The following is a 21,662-nucleotide window of genomic DNA, read 5'->3' as shown; positions in this document are numbered from 1 at the left end:
CATATACATATACCATCCCTTCTCAGATCGTCGACAGTGTGAGCGGCCAGTTCGAGCGCTACTGCGGCGCCAGGACTCCATTCACCTACACGTCTACCGGCAACCGGGTGGTGCTCGAGCTCAACTCGGACGGCAGTGTGGGCAAGAAGGGCTTCCGCCTGTCCTACACATCAGCCTGAGGCGGCTCTTCGAAAGGTGGGAAACGCTTCTCTGTTACGCAACCCCTTCAAATTTGCACTGGATGCAAACGTTGAGTAACCAACGATGGATATGTCCGGCTTAAGCTATGAATTTTTTATTATTCATGTATTGTTATAGATCAAACACAATCACTTGAACTGCTATAGTAATAACCTGTGTATGTTAGCTATAGAGATTCAAACAAATTTGTTGTATGTTATCAACGGACTGAATAAAGTATCCAAAGTATGGTGTTCGCTCAACGATCGCCGCCTTAGTGGAAATGGGTATAACCAGAGCATGGAGCACAGTACTAGTCTTAACGACTAGCAAATCTGTCTTGATGATATGCAAGATTGAGATAGCTGAGTTGAGATAGAGGAAGTGAGCCTTGCAGACTTCGTCAGATCTGCACTGTCAAAAGTCACATTCTCACTCAAACGTTACCAGTTATCTCTATTGTAACTAAAATTGATTATATTTTAGGTACTTACTAATGATGTTTTTCTCTCGTTTCTGCCCAGAGGACTCATGAAAAATGGACAAAGACAGTCAACCCATTGGCAACAATACCCTATTCCTCAACATCGATGGAAAAGTCACAAATCATGCTAGATACTTCAACGTTAAATCAGTCTGTAAACTATCGCAGTTAAAAAAAAATATTATAAGTGGGTTGTCTTTTTGTCTTTGGACGTTTTATTTTTTCAATCTATAGATTATATGATTATGCGCACTTTTGGCACACTATACCTCCTGTTTGTGAGCACTTTTGCACTGTAAACCTCTCGTTCTCATACTGTTTGTTCCTATGAAATGGTCCTTTGGAAATGATAGTAATATATTGATGCATATATAGGGTGGTTGAAGCTTATGCTACCTTTTATAAAAAGGAAGGACAATCAAAATGCGAAGTGCCTTCACGGATAGAGTTTATCAGAATATGATCCTTCTAGGAAATACATGACATTGTATAGGGATGGTCTTTCACCAGTGTGCATTATAGTTTGAAATACATGTACCATGTCCGTTTTTGTAAGTTGAACATAGTATGATGTATGTGTTGAAATTCTCTCATATATAGAGAGATCATCGTTATGACAAATCTTATGATAAAAATCTTTCAGACAAAAAAAATATATGGATGTTAAACATTGTGAGATTGTACCTTTTGAGGGAAAACAAAGTTTTGACGTTGTCCATTTCTTGTGGATGTATTTGGAACATTTACCAAAGAGCGAGATTAAAGACTACATGTCAGTAAACACCTCTATGAATTATGCTACCTTCTCTGTTCTTTCCTCCTTTCCTCCATGTCTGAATAAATGATGTAGCTTCCATGGTAATCTGCACACAAATGAAGAGAGTGTGGTTGCATGGTTCTTTGTTCAGAGGGGAGAATAGCTTTGCTTTCATCATCAGATTAAACAAAAATTGAAATAATTAAAAAACCTTCTACTGCAACACAATCTTAGGGATTGACTGATACGCTAAAAAAAAGAAATTATGACAGTTATGAAGATAACAAACACACTAAGTACATTGCATATAATATAAACAAAAAATAAATCATTTGTCCTTTATATTATGCCTTACATGGAATACATACATGTATGGTATAACATGTGTCACAGCAATATCTATGGATGATTAAATATTTAAAAAATACTCAGGGAGAACAATAATCACATGTAGTATACAAATCATGTAATTTTCTGATTATTCAAGATCACCCAGGTTAACAATAGGAGCCCAATGACAGCAAAGTCTGATAAATCCTGAATAACAATTCCTTTAACCTAAGGCAAAAAATAAGATGGCATCTTTTATACATTCCTGTTTTTTCTACCTAGATCTGACACAGGTGGTATGTTAAACATAATAATAAGTACTTCTATTTCACTGGATTTCTTGGCTACCATGAATATGCTGTACTCTACAGTTTGGTTCACCTTATTATAGAACACAACCTTATTATGGAGCGCTACACTCTTAGTACAGTCATGCACCCAACAACAATACTGTTAAGCATACAGAAATGATTGCCTGCATTAGTAACATTTATACATTAGGGTGAACACTTTGACCAGTAAAATCACCAGTTCCCTATAAGTACAATAACTGTCTTTACATTGTGAAACAATACTGAACTTGTGAGTTTGATCCCCGGCCGAGTCATACCAAAACTTTAAAAATGGTACATGCTGCTTTTTCTGCTTAGCACTCAGCACTAATGAGGAAGACTATGGGAACTAGCCCCCTGCTTGCACAGATGTGTCACCTAAGGGCTACAGAAATGGAGATGGGTGCCACCTCTAAGCATCTGTTACAGGTGTACGGGCAACTTGAACTTTTTTTTACATTATCCTCATCATGGCACCTTACATGATGACATGTTTTCAGTGTTATTAACATTATAACCAATTGATATTTCATATGGTAATATGTGGCAGTTGCACTGATATGTAATGCAAATTGGATTGCACAAATAAACAAGTGGCTTATGATCCATAGTGCAACATTAACTTTCACAACAATCTTGATTATTATTAGCTTTTCCATGCAATCTGATGAAGCTGAGACGACTAATAAAATATGATAATATCATCCTTTATACACAATACATATATAGGAATCAAACTTTGTTATTAATTTCCAAATAAATATTAATAACAGCAACAAGTTCTCTTGACTAGCAAACAATTGGCTGATAAAACTGGCAATAATAATAATCCAACTCCAAATCTATGCCCAAGAGCAATAAAAGAAAAGAATGGTAACATGGGTATATAGAAAAAAAGAAATACATAGATATGAAATATGAAACTGTTTCCACAGTTAAAATCTGTCCACAGCACCTTGGCAGGAGATTTCAAGTGGTACATGAAATAACTGCTATAAATTATGTATTTATAGCAATTTTAAATATGTTATAATTGCTATGGAAAAGAACCTAACCTTCATCAGCACCTCAAAATCTGCACAACTCTCCATTTTCTCTCTTGATTAACAAATTATCTAGTATATTACCTTAACCAGCATGGCATCAAACTAAACCGCATATACACATTTTCGTGAGCCCATATTTACTTTCCAAAAGGCACTAAAAGTTATTTCTAAGTGTAAGTACAACTACAAACTACTCACAATATCACCAGTGAGCTTAAAGAATAGATGCAGATAAAATCGATTGACAATATTGTTAGCTTCTGAGCAAAAGTCTCTGCTAGTCTGGAATAAACCTTTTGCTGTTACATTGATCAAAGTTGGCACATACGTAATCTTCAAGCAGATCTTTCAGTGGAAAGACATGTACAGTATCCAGACTTCTAGCCAGTGCTGTTAGAATTCTGGAGGAGGCTAAGATATATAATGAACTTTATTACAGCCTCAGAATCATCATATGATTGTAGTTAGGTACGGAAAATCACCAAACATCACCATTCTTCTATTTCAGCAATGCAAAAAATACTACTTAAACTTAAAGTAGTGTTATAGTCAGGCTAAGATGTTGACTTTGTAAGAAAAAAGAGACATTTTAAGGTTTAAGGAATGGTGTTACTGTTAGTGACGAGTGTGAAAAAAGGTACTGAAAGTCACAAAACATGACCCTTCCTCTATTTCAGCAATGCAATAAATACCACTTAAAGTAGTGTTATAGTCTGGCTAAGATATTGACTTTGTAAGAAAAAAAGAGACACTTAAAGTTTAAGGAATGGTGTTAGACTAATAGGCAGTTCAGAGAGTCTCCACGTCTTCAAGAGGCACTCCCAGCATCTTATACCTGGCCTGCTGGGGCGTGAGGATGATCTCAGTGTCGTTAAGGTGCCAGTTGTACTCGGAGTACAGGATACTGACCCCTCCCTCCTGCTCCATGGTGGACAGAAGACTCTCCACTCCGTACTGTTTGTCTTCACTCAGGTACGGGATGGTCCATCTAGGTACAAAAATAATTATGGTTGTTGGTGGCAAATGTGCAAATGACGGTACAGTGCCAAACCAAATCCAAGTGTATTTTTTTTCGCTCTTTCAATACTGTAAATGTATTTAAGTTTGAGAGGATTTAATTTCCCAGTATTGGGAGAAAGGGAGCGGTGGTTTTAAGTTCGGGGTGAAACGGCCACCGCAAAAACCACGAACATTAAGTCACTGCAAAAGTTTCTGCATTTACAGTATATTACCCAAAAAGGCTTGGTGGTGGCACCCAGGCCAAGAAACTACATCTTTGTATTTGCCATTAGGTCAACAGATATTTCCTTTGCATTCATTGTTGTTAGCAAGCATTGAGTTAAGCAACAATATCTGAACTATACATGTACAAACAGTATACTGGGCTTTTCACAGTAGAAATCACCATTGTTTCGTTGTTTAACCATTGCTTTAATAAATATTTCCTTTCCTTTTCTTTGCATTCATGTTTGTGAGCAAATACGTACAATATGTATCAACTGTATTATTCAAATAGCCCACAGTATATTACACACACACACACACACACACACACACACACACACAGAAGAATGGCAAAATTTTCATGTGTATTGCTGGTCTTTTAATCTTGAGTCGGATCTTTGATCTGTTCAAAACCAATAGGACACTAGTATTCAGAATGGCTGACCTGACAGCCTCTACATCATCTTTGCCAAAGTCACTTCTGTACCACTGGAAGATCTTGGAGAGGGAAATCTGTAAAAGATAAAGAATAAAATATTCATGAGGCTATGTGAACTGTCAAGAATATCACCCATTTATAACTTTTCTCAGACAATTAGGTCCAGGTTCAGGTCTGGAACTGTACCTGATCCTCTGGACCTGAACCTGAATTTTCTGTACTGGTACTCACCATTATTGCAGACACCAAAGTGCCCTGCATTATCTAAGGGGATGTCACACTTCTGCATACATCAAGCCACTATGAGTTCTGTATGGAGATTTTTAGTAAAGTAGGTGGTTTATTTGGTTAAACTAGGGGGGGGGGTGGAGTGCACACAGTGGTAGGTCAAAGTAAAAAAATGACTTCTCCTTGCAAACTTAACCTTAGCCAAAAGACTGTCAAAAGGGAACTCATACACACACAACTGTGACATCCTCTAAACTCCATATCCTAACCAAGCCATATAAATTACACAGTCACTCTCACAGTTTGACTCTCACAGCTGCAATGCATTTACTAATTGGCCTCTCCAGATTTGAAGTTACATTTTACAAAACAAAAGTCCTACGCCATTAGTCTTTCAGTCTGCCTCAGGGATCAGTCTTCGGGCCTCAAACATACATCATACGATCTCAGAATTGGGGCAATTGTCAGACAAGCATACCCCTAATGAAATCACTCCATTATGCATAAGTTCAAACAAGTGGCCTGTTACCCTAATGGGTGCACGGCAGCCATTTCTACAAGGCAAATCACCAACCCTTATCCTTCAACACATGACACATGATTGCTAGTCGTAGCCTGATTAGCATGAATTTCATCAAAGTCAAATCTCCATGTAATTAGAATTGGACTCTCCAGGCTTAAGGGTTCTGCAGGGAAGCCATAACAAGCAGCATCTTTTGATCTTTTTTCTTTTTGCTACCCATGAATGGCTGTGACTACCTAACAAGACCCAAAGGCCACTTCAAGGATGTGGTTACATGAATAGGACTGGACTCGCATCTATCTATTGCATATACTTTGGTGACTCCCTAATATAGGTCAGAAACTTCAGGATTGAGACAAGCTGGAATTACTGGTCCAATAGGACAAGCAGGGGTGTAAGATTCAGATTCAGTTTGATTTCAGTGGGCCTGACATGTGACTATTCAATATTCACATGAAATGCACCAAGAGTTACAATTCATAGTCATAGACTTAGCTAAAATATAAGTTCACATGTAGTTTTCAAACCTCAAAATATAGTACTACTTTTCTAAGTAATACTATGACTTATCATCACTAGCCCATGGACTAAGTCTGTGGAAGAACGTGACAGAAAATGACTGGTACCTGAGAGTTATCAATCTAGAACTGAAGTGTTCAAAAATTTGTTTTTCCCTAGAACTATCAGTGGAGAGTGGAGTTTGCTGCCAGCAAGTTCTTTGGAAGCATCCTCACTCACTTTAAACAGTGCTTAACTAGAGGTCGAGGGATTAGCTAGTTAGGTAGGTACAGTTAGATGTGCAAGGGTTTGGTGTGACAGGATATTCAGTGCAAGCTGCTAGCTGGGTGCCTGCGAAGCTGGTGTGTTATGCCAAAGGGTTGTCATAAAAGTCTTTCTCTATAGATATACAGATAAAGATAAAAAAAAAAAAAATTGTTGAAGCACACCTCTTTTCTCTTCATGTCTACCAGCACCTCCTGTTCACAGAAGCCCTTTGCTGCAGCTGTGAGGGCACGGTCCACATTCTCACCATTGTACACACTGATGGCTGGACATGACTGAAACAAAAATGGATTTAATCACATTAAATTTACCTATGAATGTCATGATTACTTTTGATGAAACATATAACAGTACATAAAATGGAAGTTTGCCATGTCCATAGAATCAAATTAATTTTGATGCTTAAACTCATGATACTCTTTACCTTTGTGTAATATGTAATTCAAATAGAGCCATTACATGTAGATTCAGACATATAACATGTATAGTACATACTGCATGATAATGTTGTTGGCCCTATTTTTCTAATTACTTGACTGTCAAAAATCCATATGCCTTTTGCTAATTGCTACACATTTATGCATTTTGAATGTCAAAATTTCCATACGTATTTTGGGGACACAATCAGAATCACAGTCCTTTAAGGTTTATTTGAATATCTTATTTGCGTGGTCAGCTTTTTAAAATCTTAAGATAGCACAGGTTTTGGTTTTAGATTATATAAATATTGTTAAGGTAGGATAGCGTGGTAATCTGCCAAAGAAGAAATCAGTTGGTCATGGAATTCAGCCTATGACACTAGAAGAGGAGATATCCCCTGTGTGTATCTTCCCTTTTTTCCCTTGTCAAGGGGTTCTTGATGTTTGCTTTGGAGAATACATATCCGTAAGATTTCCTTATCGTCAATTTGAGACTGTGATTGGAATGTGTTTATCATGAGTTTCAATCACTTGGTAATCAATCACTCCTAGGAGGAGAGTATAGCAGACAGTAGGCTGGCAGGTCCTTGTGTTTCTGTGGGTAGAGCAATTGGTCATGAATATTAGCTATGTTCTCCATTGGGTTTCACATGTGTATCCTTCAGTCATACATTGTAATCACATCGGAAAGTGTACCAGTATGTGTGTATGTCTGTATGACTGAGCTTTGTGATTTAGTGTCACCTACTTTGGCACCACAGACCAGGGAGAAGTGTATCCTGGGATCAAGAGTCTCCAGGCTAAATCTCAGTCTCGGGTCATCCTTCTGGAAGGGGCACTCTGTGGAAGACGGGTGTGGTCTGTTGCCTAGCAACAAGAACAAAAAAATACTCATTGATGAGTGTTATGTTCTATGTTATGACTCATACCATAGAGCAACTTAACATATTTCATATAGTGGTGTAGCTCACAGAACAACTCTATAGACCCGCTGCTCTTCTGCTATTTCATTGTTATTCAGAAGAAGAAAGATCACAAGATCTTGAACATCAACCAACTTGATGAACAAAAACCTCACTATCTTTAAGTTTCATCACATAACGTTACCATGATGCCGTTAGCTGCTACCAATCACCTGACAAAAGATACCAGTAGATAACAAACTGTGCTGTCAAGTAGCTCAGCAAGCCTTGCCTAATTGCCATTTCCCGAGCTATTTTCTGCATGACCAGTAATTATTGTGTAATGGCAAGCAGGGGTGACCTGTGCAGGTGCTGGGGTTCCCAAGGCTACTCGAATGTGTTTCTCAAGTGAGACAGCTGTATCTGTAAAGCACTGGGCTGTATCCAGGACCCGGTCTGCCAGCCTAGGATGCAAAATTTGCTTGATGTACACTCACACTCACTCACTATTCGGTTTAGCGTACGTTGTTCCCTGTCTTGCAAGGGTTGGACGTTTCGTCAAGTCATTTCGGTCTGATTGCTGCCCTCAATCTGCCTCTGATCTGTCAAGGGGGTTGGCTTTTTGCAAGTCCAGTTTTCTAAGATCTTCATTGTCTACACATCTCCAGGCAAACGTTCACTCCTCCATACAAATATTTTAACTGAATGATATGAAACTGGTTAGTTTTGAAAGCTTTGAATCATAATCTGGTTCTTTAATGATACATGTATTTCCATTACAAGTAAAATTAGGCATTTCCCGGCTTTTCCAATTTTTAATTGCAAAGTTTGTATGTGGTGGTACATAGCGTAAAATGGCCTTGAATTTAATGAACTGGACTTTGGCCTGTATAAATAGCCTAAAAGATAACACAGGCAATAGCCTAAAAGATAACAGAGGCTTAAGTACTAGTTAAGTACTTGGCCAAAATTGCTATGGCCGATGGGGTTCAAAAAGGTAATCTGCAGTTTCAAGTATGATAATTTTTCATAGAAAACCATATTTCATCTACAACAGTTCTATCATGTGACAGCTGATGGACAGGTGATCTCAACACTTCTCTGCACTTCAACACCCTTAATTTCTGGCAGGTTATTAGTTTCAGACACTTAACAAAAGTGGACACTTCAACCACTTGACATTACCGTACGGAGAAGTATAGAACCAAGTGCCACTGGAATGTGGCCAACAATGTTTACAGGACATCCTCTTTAATGGAAATTGGAGGGCACATACATGTATTTGGTCCTTCCTGGTGTGAGTGAATCAAACCTATATCAGTCTCATCTCCCCAATTCGTATTTTCCCAGAACTATCGTAGAGTGGAATTTCTTATCACCAAGCACAGTAGGGGCATCTTCTCTGGATAAGAACGATTGCAGATAGATGTGCAAAAGTTAGGTATGATGGGTCCTTTAGTGTAATATAGCCAGCTGCTACCGCGCCGCGTACCTGCGAAGCTGGTGCGTTATGCCGAAGGGCGGTTATACCGGCTATATAGATACAGATACAGATCTTATGCAGCTTGTAATTGGTATACAACACTGGTGAGTTGGGTCTTAAGGTGGTTTTACCTGTACCTTTATACAAACAACAAACGAATAAACATTGTTTGAAGAATGGCAGTTAGATGTCACACTAAGGGGTTACCTCTAAGGATCCCATGTTCAATGTCATCTAATGAGAAGACGAGCCCCCCGATGGTGTAGGCTGTGGTTTTCCAGAACTGTCGCACATCCAGTACAGAGGAAGGCAGCTGTTTACACTGCACCAGGCCATGGATGTTTAGAGCATTGTAGATATCTGGGGAGTTCCTTTGGTTAAGGACTTCAAGTCTGACATGGTTTTAACTTTGAATCATTTTAGCATACAGATACAAAACATGTAGGCCTGAATGGTTGTATCAATGAGTCTTGAGAGAAATTCTAAAATTGTAGTGACACTTAAAAACATAAAGATTACAATTGTTGATAAGAAACTTGAAAAATACACCAAACTGAGAAAAAATTCAATGTTAAGACCAGTTGTTCTGATTGAGAAAGAAAAAAAATTAACTTTCAAGTAAATTCAGATCCTGATACTTTCCCAAAACAGAATTCTATCAATTTTATTGGGTTGGGGTTTTGTGCCAGTGTGCATTAAAATTTGCATGTTAAAACCTGCGCGTTAAAAACCTTCGCGTTAAAATATGCAAATTAGCTGATTCCCTGGGAATTTGAAAACTTTTTTGCAGTTTTAAACTTAAAAGCTTGAAGAAGATAACACAAGTATCATATTGTTGCATTCTAGAGAACAATATCCCTTTCTGTAAATATTCCAGGAGTTTTAAAGTGATTTTTAAATGTTAAGTTTTAACGCGCAACAAAGGTTGACATTTGCATGTGAAACAATCTCCTTGAGAAAAGATGAAATGAAGCTTTTAGAATGGAGAAAAGCCTCAAGCAGTTATATTTAACAATACAAAGCCTCACATTAATAATTTTTCCATGTATTTGTGTCAAATTCAAATGATTTTGAAATCTTCTGGATATGCAAATCAACCTATTCCCAAGGGACCTAAAAATTAGGGGCTTTTCAAACCCAAAATTCAGGCAACAGATGGAAAATCATATAATGGGGTCACATTTTTCTGCCGAAGAATTTCTCCATGCACAACTTAATTCTTTAACGTGCAGATTTTTAACGCGCGCGCAGATTTTTAACGTGCAGAAAACCCGTTCCCAATTTTATTACCTCATGCAAGAAGAACAAATTGAGAAGTCACTTATTACAATTATTTGTAGTCTAAATTTTGTTGCATACAGTATATATATGATTTAAAATACTACAAACTATGTACATTATGTATGCTCAAATGGTTGACAGTATTTTCACAGCCAGAAAAAGCACGCAGATGATATCAAAACATGCAAGTGAACATTGTAGAAGGCAGCCAGGGTTTTGATGCATCAGTACTACATAGAGGCTTTGCTAGACAACTCTTCCTGTGTGGCCAATTTGTATCACTCTCCTAGCTCCTCAATTATATGCACGGCAGCAGCCTGGTAGTTATGATTCAAGGTTGTCTGCCTTGGGTCTGACTATTTGATAGCCTGAAACATAAGGAAAGTTTATTAAAACTGCCAAGATGTGGCAGATGGCGCATATATGAAATGTGTATACATGGGCTTGCACACGCTTTTAGTTTTAGTACATCTACCTACTAACATAGCATCCATAGCAGGCTCTCTAGGGCCTTTTTTTTTGGCTCATATAATACACTTTTGCTGGCCATTTCTTTTTGTACTGGGTTGCTAATTGCTAGCCTTAGCTGATCTAGAGGCCAATAGATCAGCGAAGGCTGGCAATCAGTGATGCAGCACAAAAAGAAATGGCCAGCAAAAGTGTATTATGAGCCAAAAAAGCCCCAGAGAGCCTGCTATGGAGGCTATACTAACAGCTCTTCATGCTTGTTGTCAGGAGCTACAAATCTAGGTCTGACCAGGGGCATTGACCGATTGTGGAATGTAATCTGCCACACTGCGCGCCACATGAACAGTGGATATCACATCAGGCAGCTTTCTGAGTCTATATATCTTGAGTCTGAATCTAGAGAATGTTCCCTACATGATGGATTGTTCGCTACCCTGATCCATGTATAACACAGTCGCAATGTCTGCAGACTTGATTGTTACATTTCCCAAATTGCCTGCGAACAGTAACATGCCATGAGGTAGATGTAATAGCATGTAGTTCCATTAGTCAGCAGGCTTCAGCCAATATAGTATCGCTAGAACCAAATCCAGCACTAACTGTAATGAGGCTTCCATGTTGGGGACTGGAAACACTTCACTATTTTCACCATTACCTGTAACTTTCAAGCTTAATTCACTTTGTCTTCTTGGTACCAAACTTTCAAGGTCTGAGAAAATTTAACTTGTTAACTCTGAACTAAATGTTCACGGTGAACAAATTATTTGTTATTGTCACCAAGACAAATTATTTCTTATCCGTAATGATAAGTTCACGTTACAGTTGTCACCCCAAAAGCGATGAACATAGATATAAATTGAAAACACCAGGAATTACTGAAGGATACTGATGAAGAAAGCTTTTTTCTCCCCGGCATCTTGCAGGGTGGACAGGTCCACAGACCTCAGCTCCAGGGTCCTCCACAGATAGTCCTTAAACAGCTGGCTGTCACGCAGAGCCTCATAGTCAACTCCACGCCCACCTGCCACCATGTGCTCTCCTTTCATCCTGGAAGAAAAAGGGCACAACTTTCAATTCTAAATAGACTGAATTACACATGATCAAGTTGGATGAGACTTGTACACATCACAAGAGATACACATGTAGGGACTTCACATAGTAGGAATTTCTTTTCTTTTGATTTAACCCTCAAAACCCCCAAAACAACGTCTGCGGTGCTTCCATGCAAAGATTGGACTGATAAGTCACACGCCCGAACTCACAAGGGCAACTGAAGCGAAGTTGAAGTCAAGGTCCTCATCGACTTCCGATCAACGAACATCATCAATTTAATCCTCTTTCTGTCAACTACTCAACCAAACAAGAGCTGGTAACAGAAAGGTTACTTCAGTGTGCATATAGTCAACATATCAACCCTGGTCATTAACTTTCAGTTCAGTTCAGTTTTATTTGAGTCCAACTTGCACGTGCACTGTACAAACAGGCACATGAAATCTGTTGGCCCACACTGTTAGATCCCGGATGGGGTGAATCGTCCTTTTTGGGGGTCCTTACCCCGTTTTACCTGGACCCAAAGAGTAAAAAGGGGTGAAAAAGTGTGACCTGACTTGGCATTGTTTCTATGCAGATGTTGGGGGTGAAAATGAAATTCACACCTAGGTCATAGAAGAGTAATTATGGGTGAAAAGGGCTGTCACAAGAACATGTGAAACACTCTCTTGCTGTACAAGATGTATGTGTGGATATTCGGCAATTAACCCCCTTGTTCAGATGTTAAAACATGTTACAACTGAGGTTAAAATAGTTGTTGTATGATAGCTTTCCCTGGGAATTTTCTTTGAGTTTTTTTTTGGCTTTGTGTTAAAGCTTTGTTGTTCACTTGGCAGACAAGGTTGAAACAATAGACCTAGAAGTGAATATCCCACACCGTCTTTGTTCATGACCTTAGAGTGGGGCAGACAGTGCCAGACACTGATGTGTATTAGACACCATTCAGGTTAGAAATGGCTGGCTTTATTAGGGAGTAAAGAATGGAAAACACTAAACAGACTAGATTTCCGAGATTTAAAGCAAAAGCTAAGTCAGACTGTTGACTGAGAGTTATTGGTACAGTTGTGCCGTCTTCACACTTCAGGGCTAAGGTGTTATAATTGCATGGGTTAGAAAGGGTGACTTTTCCTTTGTGTTCTGTTGCAAAGTAAACACACCAAGTTTCACCCCAAACGTGCATAATCAGGCTAGGAGAGAACAATGGGGTCTGCCCTCTTACTCAAAGTTACCCGAGCATTTGGGGTAACTTTGGGTAAGGACCCCCAAAAAGGACGATTCACCCCATCCGGGATCTAACAGTGCCACAAGGGCGCTGCACATTAAGACCGTATAATGCAAGATAATACACAGGTAGGATTAAAATCACTTAAAATACAATTTTCAATAAAATTAAGATAGCACATACATTATAAAATCTACTATACTGTACAGCTCTTTGAGTAGAGTTTCAGTGCACGGGGCATAAAAGACTGGGCGTGCCTATTCGTCCTACTGAAAGAGGGGGTGGGTTGTTTCAGACGTCGCAGGCTGTAGTTGCTCTGTGTGGTAGATATAAACTCATGTAGAGGACTGCCATCATCTTTCAGCTTCTTTTCATCTAACTAGCCTCTGTTGGACAAAATGTCATTGTTGGGGCTGAGTGGGCCTCCTCCAGAGAGCCATACACCACACCTCTAACTTGATGGAACCTTTCCCTATCCTATAAAGTAACAACAGTTGCTCATGATTTTTAATCCATCCATCTTAGTCTGGTTAGTCCTATACTACCTCGTAGTATCAAACACAGGTCACAGAGGCTACATCTAATTCAAATGCAAAAGTTGTCCAACATATGTCATCTACCAGGATGTCAAAATCACATATTAATCTCCAGCCTACATTTGTCAGATATGAGCACATCCAGTGAGGGTAATTCCGAGACTTGATGGCTGATCTCCTGAGGGGTCGGCTTACACTTTTTTACAGGAAGAATCATGACATGAGATACTGTCAGGATGAAATTGTGCAAAACAATCACAACCCTGTACGCTGTTCACCGGAGTGTGGTGAAATTTGGCTTTCATGCTATTCAGCAACAGAGATTATGACATGTGATAGGTATACAATGTTGCTCATCCAAGTCAAAACCCTACGTGATATCACTAATCTCTGTGAGATGCAAGTAAAGCCTTCATCCTGACTCAACAAGACAGTTTGTGATAGGACGTGGAAGTAATGATAATTTTTTTTAACTCCCTCTTTTGCTCATGTGTACATTCATGTATATGTTCATAGAACTGTAAAGCTGAGAATGTCTGTCCATGATATTGTGAATGTCATGGAACTGAAAATGTTTGTCCATGGTACTAAAAATGCATATCCATGAACGGAAAATGTCCGTCCGTGGTACTTAAAATGTCTGTCCTTGGGACTTAGATGTCTATCTATGGTACTGAAAATGCCTGTCCATGGTGCTGAAAATGTCTGTCCATGGTGCTGAAAATGTCTGTCTGTGATACTGAAAATGTCTATCCACGGTACTGAAAATGTCTGTCACGGTACTGAAAATGTCTGTCACGGTACTGAAATGTCTGTCCATGGTGCTGAAAATGTCTGTCCATGGTGCTGAAAATGTCTGTCCGTGGTACTGAAAATGTCTGTCCATGGTACTGAAAATGTCTGTCACGGTACTGAAAATGTCTGTCACGGTACTGAAAATGTCTGTCCATGGTACTGAAAATGTCTGTCCATGGTACTGAAATGTCTATGATTGCACTGAAATGTCTGTCCATGGTACTGAAAATGCATATCTATAGAAATGAAAATGTTTTTCCATCGTGCTGAAAATGTTTGTTCATAGTACAGAAAATGCATATCTCTGGAACTGAAAATGTTTGTCCATCTTACTAAAAACATTGGTCCGTGGTACTGAAAACGTTTGTCCATGGTACTGAAATGTCTGTCCATGGTACTGAAAATGTCTGTGGTACTGAAAATGTCTGTCCATGGTACTGAAAATGTCTGTCCATGGTACTGAAAATATGGCAATGAAGACTTCTAGCTCTTTTTATCAACATTCTCCCTTCCATTCCTCCACCCATCCATCCATGCCATCATTTATCCACCAGTATATCTCTTGCACCATTAGAAAGACTTTGCCCTCGGGCGGTCATCCAAAGCACATGTCCCATTACACCACATCAGCTACCATCAGTTTCACAGCAAATCTAGCCTACAGCAAACAGACTGGATTACATTCTCGTCACACTCTAACAGTATACGTCAAACCTAAGCACAACCAGTGTGTGGAACTGCCATATATATAGATAGTGAGAATGTATAAGGCACCGGGCCTATTAAGTGTAACTGTTAAAAGCTTTTAGCTGCAAAGTCTTGAATGACAAGCGACACTTTTAGAGTGATTTTAGAGGGATTGGCTTTAAAGAACATACAGAAGCACTTAGCCTTATCCATACAATACCCAGTGAGGCTTACTTGTTTAGGTAATACACAAGGGCAGTACATTTAGTTCAACATAACCTTGAAAAATACCCTGGCATGGGATTGAACTGAGAAATGGACAAAACACATTTACACAATGTAGTAAGTAAAAAAAGCCTGCAATACATGTAGTTTTCCAATGCTGACTATTTCAACAGCAGGGTTTGAAATAGGTTCAACATAGTTTTTCTCTATACTGGTACAGAAAACATGAAAAATTACCTTCGTCAGAGCAGTTAGAATAGAAAATCAGATTCCATGCAGTTTCATGGTATTGCAGAAACGTTGTAAATTCATTATGCAGCATAGCACAGGAGGTAACAATCAGTATAAAGTGTTCAACCACGAAATCCTTGAACAGGGCCGGTGAAGATAGACATTAGAAATACCTGCACAGATCCAATACTACCTAAACTATCCTTCATAATAATACAGTTAGTATTTTGAGCCCTTAACAGTAGGCATGCATTAAAAAAATGCCTAAAATGACAGCCCCTGATGTTTTCAAGCCGCAGTAACAGCAATTACAATTTCACATATGCTCTTTAGTCGCATCATCCAGCAAAGCGTAGGCAGAAATTATACCTGTTCAGATGCTTTGATGGATCAGATGGCAATCTACAAAAAAGCTCATCAAAGAAGATGGATAATTTCAGGGGGAGTTTTTCTCTGTCATTATGCTCAATCTGTTTACTGCAATTTTCTTTTCTGATCATCAGTACCAAATTAGTTCAGAAGTAAAGTGATTTTTGGTCTAGGTCCTGTTTTGATCACTACAGAGTCTGATGGTCTAAGCAATACACTAAGTTTCTGTCTGACTATCTTCTCTTTTATTCGCAGTCATGTCAAAAATATTCAAGGGAAATTTCAGGTAACCTGTCATAAAAATATGTGTATCAGAAGATATCTTTTTCTATTAGAGAGGACAGGCTGTATGGACATATTGATGAATTGAATCAGGATGTTTTTGTGAGTTCCAATAGAAAGCTGTCAGAATTAAGAAAATTAAGTGATACATGTAGATCTTGAACTTAGTTTAAGAATTTTAGCCTTAGACATTAAATTTCACAGTAAAATTTACGTAAATATCACATAACATATCATAATTCATATGTACCAACTGTCATAAGCTAGAGAATTTCTAGGACTTTTGATTGTGGTGACTGACTTAAGATTTCTTACTTTTCTGTTCTTAGATTAGCACTCACTATCCATTGTTTGATTATACTGCTGCTGGAGTCCCTGCACTGGTGGTTCTAAAACCAGCTGCTTTAGTTGCTTGAGCCTTCTTCTTGTACTTCCAATAGTTTGGGAAAGACTGACAAATTATAACAAATAGGCTAGCACATATGGTACAAAGTGATCCATAGCTACACAGGGAGTTTATCTTTCACCAACTTTACAGTTGGGCTGGAATGTAGCCATAATTCACAATTTCTGCACTTGAGCAAAATGTCGGACAATAATTGTACATGTTCTGCATTATAATGATTACAACATACAGTGTATCTAAATAGCAATCACTCCACACTGTCAGTGTTTTCTTCTAAAAATGACATACATGTATCATCTAGTATGCATATAACAAACACAATGTATGGTTGATAATCAAAATAATCGATAAGGCGTCAGAAGGATGATGGTTGATGATGGTTGATAATAAAGTTTATTCCAAATTTGTGCCCATTGGCTAATTGGGAGTGAACCCTAATTGATGATAATAGTGCACAAGAATAAAATGAGTGAATTTACATGTGAAACAGCTATGTTTATTGTCTATGATAATTTTCTTAATCTACATTACTGATGCAGGGTTCAACTTCTTAGATATGGTATGAAGTTTCTGCATATGCTGTTGTTTCTTCTAACAAAACCACACTTTAATATGCCAAAACACAGTTACTCAAGCAAAATGGATATGATTTTGCTTGAGTAACTGCTTTTTGGCATATCTTATTACCTGGATGTCTAGCTTTATTGACGTAAAAGTACACTTACTGTCTGAAAATGCATTACTTTGGATGTCTCCTAACGTATAACGGATTGATGGCATCCTTAACAACCAAGAAGGTTATATGACCTCCAGGCAAAAACTAACTCTACGGCAGTCATGAATCTACTGCTGTGTAGTCTATGACTACTCTAAGTCTCCAGTCCACAGTACAGATATATCACACAGCTGTGATGGCTTCCCACAGCACGATACCATGATTACTGCTATATATCTAACTCAACTTTGATTTCGGCTATATCTGTACCACCTCAAGAATGGATAGCTATGCTGAATGCAATCTGTCTGGTTCAAAGTAATGGAACACACTCGCCGATACATGGAGCTTACATGTATAACTACCCTTTCATCATTCTGTCAACAACAGTTTGTCTAATTGAAGTGAGCACTCAAGGGCGATAAAATAGTGGCACTTCTTATATTTATTAGCATATCCTAATTGCTTCATCGGATTTAAGTACCACTGCGGCTTTATGCTTATGATTCATTAATGTATGTGTCAATGTGGATACTTGATCCTTTGTGGTACATGTTATTTTGTTATTTTGTGGTTTGAACAGATTGCAGGTACATTGTACAATGTAGTTTTGGACAAAGCTATCCTAAGACTTCTTGTGCCTGTATGAAATTCTATCAACCTATAAATGAATCAATCCTAAGCACAATCTTCTTAAAGCAGAATCAAAAGAAAGGAAGGGAATTTTGCAGTTGTCTTTCAGCCCACACAAAACTACTTTCCTTTCAATTCATTACCATAGGGAAGCAAGAGATAGTTTTCTAAATTGAATTGTGGGCAATTTAGATAACTAGATAACACATGGGGAAATGGCCATTATAAAAGGGTGAGGTGTCTAAATGTGTTTATGACAGCTTTGTCCTTCCCAAAAGATCTTATTACACAGCCTCTAATGTTGTTTCTTAGTAACGTCTATGTCTGGATCTCACAAATCAATTTTAGAGGAGAAAGTTCGAGAAACTGATCTATTTTAGAGGAGAGGAAATGGGCTACAATTGGTGGCTACACTGTTATAATAAATCTATAGTTGTCTATACTATTTATTGCACAAAGGCTGTTGCCACTCAATATGAAGTAGGCCATCTAGAACATGCTGTCTTTGTAGTGTTCAAAATAACACCATATCAATCAACCAGCTTCTGCCTCTGAAGACGTCTAACTGACAGACTAGGACTAACAGGTCGTGCAAATCCTGGAAATTCATGTCTAGCCGACATTCCATTTTCTTAGATTATTTTTCAAGCTGAATGAAAGGCTTGAGGTTTTACAACTTCAATCAATTGAATTAGCAATAAACTTAATGACAGACATTACCAAATATTGTACCTTTATCTTGAAAACATCCCTTGATATATGATTTCTTTGAAGGATAAATGTGCCTCACACTAATGCTTAGGTAATGGACAACTTGTTGTGCTAAATCCCCTTTTTGGCCCATATATATGAAGGTAAAATCTCTCAACAAAATGAAGAGATGAAAGTGATTGACTTGACACCTGCTTGACATACTAGAGGTCCATTTGGGTGTTTTCTAGTCAAATGAAATATGAATTCTAGTTGAACTTGCTAAGTGCTAAGTACTCTGTATATATATATACATATGCAAGGCACTTACAGTTCCAGTCAACATACTACTACACTATCAAGTTACCACTTTGTAAACTGCATATTCTTTATCTTATTGAACATAAAAAAGGAATTACGAGTCTCTAAGATGATTGGTACTTTGAGATCAGAGGAGTAAGGTTTCTGCTCTATATCTTTTCTATACATGTAGCTGCAGTTCTGTAAACCACACACAGTATTGAATGCATTATGACTTCTAGGAATGTGCGTCTGTCAAAGACTGACTGCCGGTTCCTCAATACATCAAAATACGATGAGGATAAAAAGGTTACTTAGCCCCGTGGGCATTAGATGTAGACTAGTTCTAACAACAGAAACAGCTGATTGAAGTGTCATCAGTAAAATGGAAAGTGATTAAAGCAACCTGGTATAACATTGCACTGCTCTAGAGTCTAACATATTTTCATTATTAGGTTTTTGCCACATTTGCAAAGGTAAAACTAAAAGCCATCAGGCATACTAATGAGTCCTGATAAGAAAATAGAATACCATGCAGCTATGCAGAGTATGTGGTTAATAATTTACATTTACTAGTAAATCTTTTATGGTCTAGTGGCTTGGCGGGAAACATTCATATCATACTCAGAATGCATGACATGTGAGAGAGATCATTTACAAGTAAGGACTGGTGTCAAGATTTTCAAGTTCAAGTGATTTGCTCCCAAACATTGAAGTGGCCTTTAGGTCTTGTTACATGGTGACACTTCAGTCTTTTTTTTAAACAACAAGAGTATTGGCAATTATCATCATCATTAGCAATACATTGCTGCGAATAATACCTAAATTAAGCATCCAACCAGTTATCATAGAGATCCACTCATCAAAGTTTATTTGTATACACTGTAAAGCAGATAACAACAATCTGGGACTGACAAAAATAATAAATGAGGAAATGCTACAATAACCTTCCTTGATAAGACTCTCATAGTCATACTTTGAACCTCATGTGTTAGCAACTTATTTTCATAGAGAAAATGATCAACTAATAATATTTATGAAAATTAGGGAACTATTTGCATAATTTATGAAAACTTATTGTATGTCACTCACTCAAAAAGATTAAAATCATCTGGCATGAGGTATGAGGTTGTGGAACTCTAGTCTCAACATACAAAAAGATCAAAGTACTTCACATAAAGCTTATTTATGATACCCTGCAGCCATTGGCAGCTGTAGTGCACTCCAATCTCCAGGTGTAAAACCATGGGGGAAAGAAATATTACACCACCAACAATTCATCACACTCAAGTTGGGCAAACAAACAGTAGTATAAGGGACTGCGCAAAAGCTATTCTGCATGATATACAGCTGGCGATGGATTTTCCTTCAATCAAAGCAAAGGGTTGGTCATGAACTTTTAGTTGGAATGAATTTTTTTCCGAATTCATAACTTTTATACAGGCATAGTCTGAAAAACTGTAATTTTTCACTAACTACCCAGACCTCTAATGAAACTTAATGAACAAGCCCTTAAAACCATACATAGCTTGCCGCCACATGGCATAGCGTTAGGTGGGAACGGGCACTCCCATGTCCAATGTTTGCAACGTTCTGTGTTAAGGATACCATACGGAATTCCAAGACTGAGTTGTCAAAACATTACGGTGCGTTTAAGTTTGGTGACCTCTGATGACCCCGACCGATCGATTATGACATGCTTGTCGGACCACCAAAAAAATCACGGGACACTTCCGCAAATTCCGCGAAAAAAACGCAGACACAGTTCCGATTTTTCGTGACTGTGTGAAGAATCCTATCTCCTAAGTCTGCTTGACATCACTGTACAAGAACAAACAGTAGAGTAATGTATTAAAGGAGGGAGTCGGGTTAAATTTTCATCGGGCCCGCCCTTAGCACTCGTTCCAACCGGTAACAGTTACTTACTACTAGTCGTCAGAGTGACGGAATTTCTGCCTAGTTTACGGTGTTTTCCACTCTAAACTGTATCAAGCTATAGCTACCGAGTTAGACTGTTGTTACAACTGAAAGTTTACCTGTTCATGAGTCGCTGTAAGTCGCGAGAGACGTCTCCAGCGGGCCGTGCTTCATTCAACACCCTGATCTCAGCTGCCATCTTCACAACTCCAGCAGACTACAAATCCGGCTGCCCGACGTGCGCGTGCCTGATCAAAGAGTTCGTGGTGTGGGGGTCCAACGCGCTTTTCTTTATGCCTGCAAAAAAAAGCTCATAATATATTACGTACCTTGAAAGCTTAACAAGTTAAAACTAAACTGTACTTGCCAACATAAAAAATGGACTTACCCAAATTGTCGAGGAATTAGCACTGTTTTTTTTAGGTCACGTTGAGGACAGAACAACGGTTTATGAGTCGCAGAAAGTCTATGGCGCCTCCGTCTCTATTGAGAGATCTTGATAGATGACTGTAAAGAGTCTGATATCATGAGATGTTTTCACGTCGATAAATGCTTTTGTTTCATACTGTTTGCCATGGAAACTATAGTGATCGATATTACTTCCTGTCTATAACCCGTAACGCTAATAGGTATACATCGGAGTTTGGGTGGAAATGCGGGTGTCTATGAATAGAAGAAGATGCATCAGATAATAACTATAATATCAGAAAAAATAATAACTATAA

At 38.4% G+C, this 21,662-nt stretch overlaps 2 protein-coding genes across 2 annotated transcripts in view; one reads left to right on the top strand and one right to left on the bottom strand.

The window, feature by feature from the left end:
• Positions 1 to 1,542, top strand: part of LOC118420832 (A disintegrin and metalloproteinase with thrombospondin motifs 16-like) — a 26,350-nt gene extending 24,808 nt beyond the window's left edge. The window contains exons 29-30 of the mRNA XM_035827861.1: positions 27 to 195; positions 707 to 1,542. Coding sequence (XP_035683754.1) covers positions 27 to 179 — 153 coding nt within the window. The 3' untranslated portion in view covers positions 180 to 195; positions 707 to 1,542. The remainder of the gene's footprint in view (positions 1 to 26; positions 196 to 706) is intronic.
• Positions 1,543 to 3,728: 2,186 nt separating this feature from the next.
• On the bottom strand, positions 3,729 to 21,185 carry LOC118420833. The gene is made up of 7 exons (XM_035827862.1): positions 21,057 to 21,185; positions 11,766 to 11,926; positions 9,338 to 9,490; positions 7,494 to 7,612; positions 6,491 to 6,601; positions 4,799 to 4,866; positions 3,729 to 4,117 (listed from the first exon to the last, which is right to left on the bottom strand). Exons 1-7 carry the CDS (start codon positions 21,134 to 21,136, stop codon positions 3,919 to 3,921), a joined length of 891 nt encoding a protein of 296 aa, XP_035683755.1. The 5' UTR covers positions 21,137 to 21,185; the 3' UTR covers positions 3,729 to 3,918.
• Between the last annotated feature and the right edge of the window lie 477 nt (positions 21,186 to 21,662).

Source organism: Branchiostoma floridae, chromosome 8 (assembly GCF_000003815.2).
Source record: "Branchiostoma floridae strain S238N-H82 chromosome 8, Bfl_VNyyK, whole genome shotgun sequence".
NCBI classification, from domain to species: Eukaryota; Metazoa; Chordata; class Leptocardii; order Amphioxiformes; family Branchiostomatidae; genus Branchiostoma; species Branchiostoma floridae.
The sequence above is the reverse complement of the archived record's forward strand: the minus strand, read 5'-3'. Positions and strand labels throughout refer to the sequence as shown.

Excerpts from the sequence above, each read along its gene's own strand:
- LOC118420833 (XM_035827862.1), bottom strand. The coding sequence starts at position 21,136 with ATGGCAGCTGAGATCAGGGTGTTGAATGAAGCACGGCCCGCTGGAGAC. Across the intron at positions 11,927-21,056 it reads TTACAGCGACTCATGAACAG|GATGAAAGGAGAGCACATGG; the intron begins GTAAACTTTCAG and ends TTTTTCTTCCAG. Across the intron at positions 6,602-7,493 it reads CCCTGGTCTGTGGTGCCAAA|TCATGTCCAGCCATCAGTGT; the intron begins GTAGGTGACACT and ends TTTTTGTTTCAG.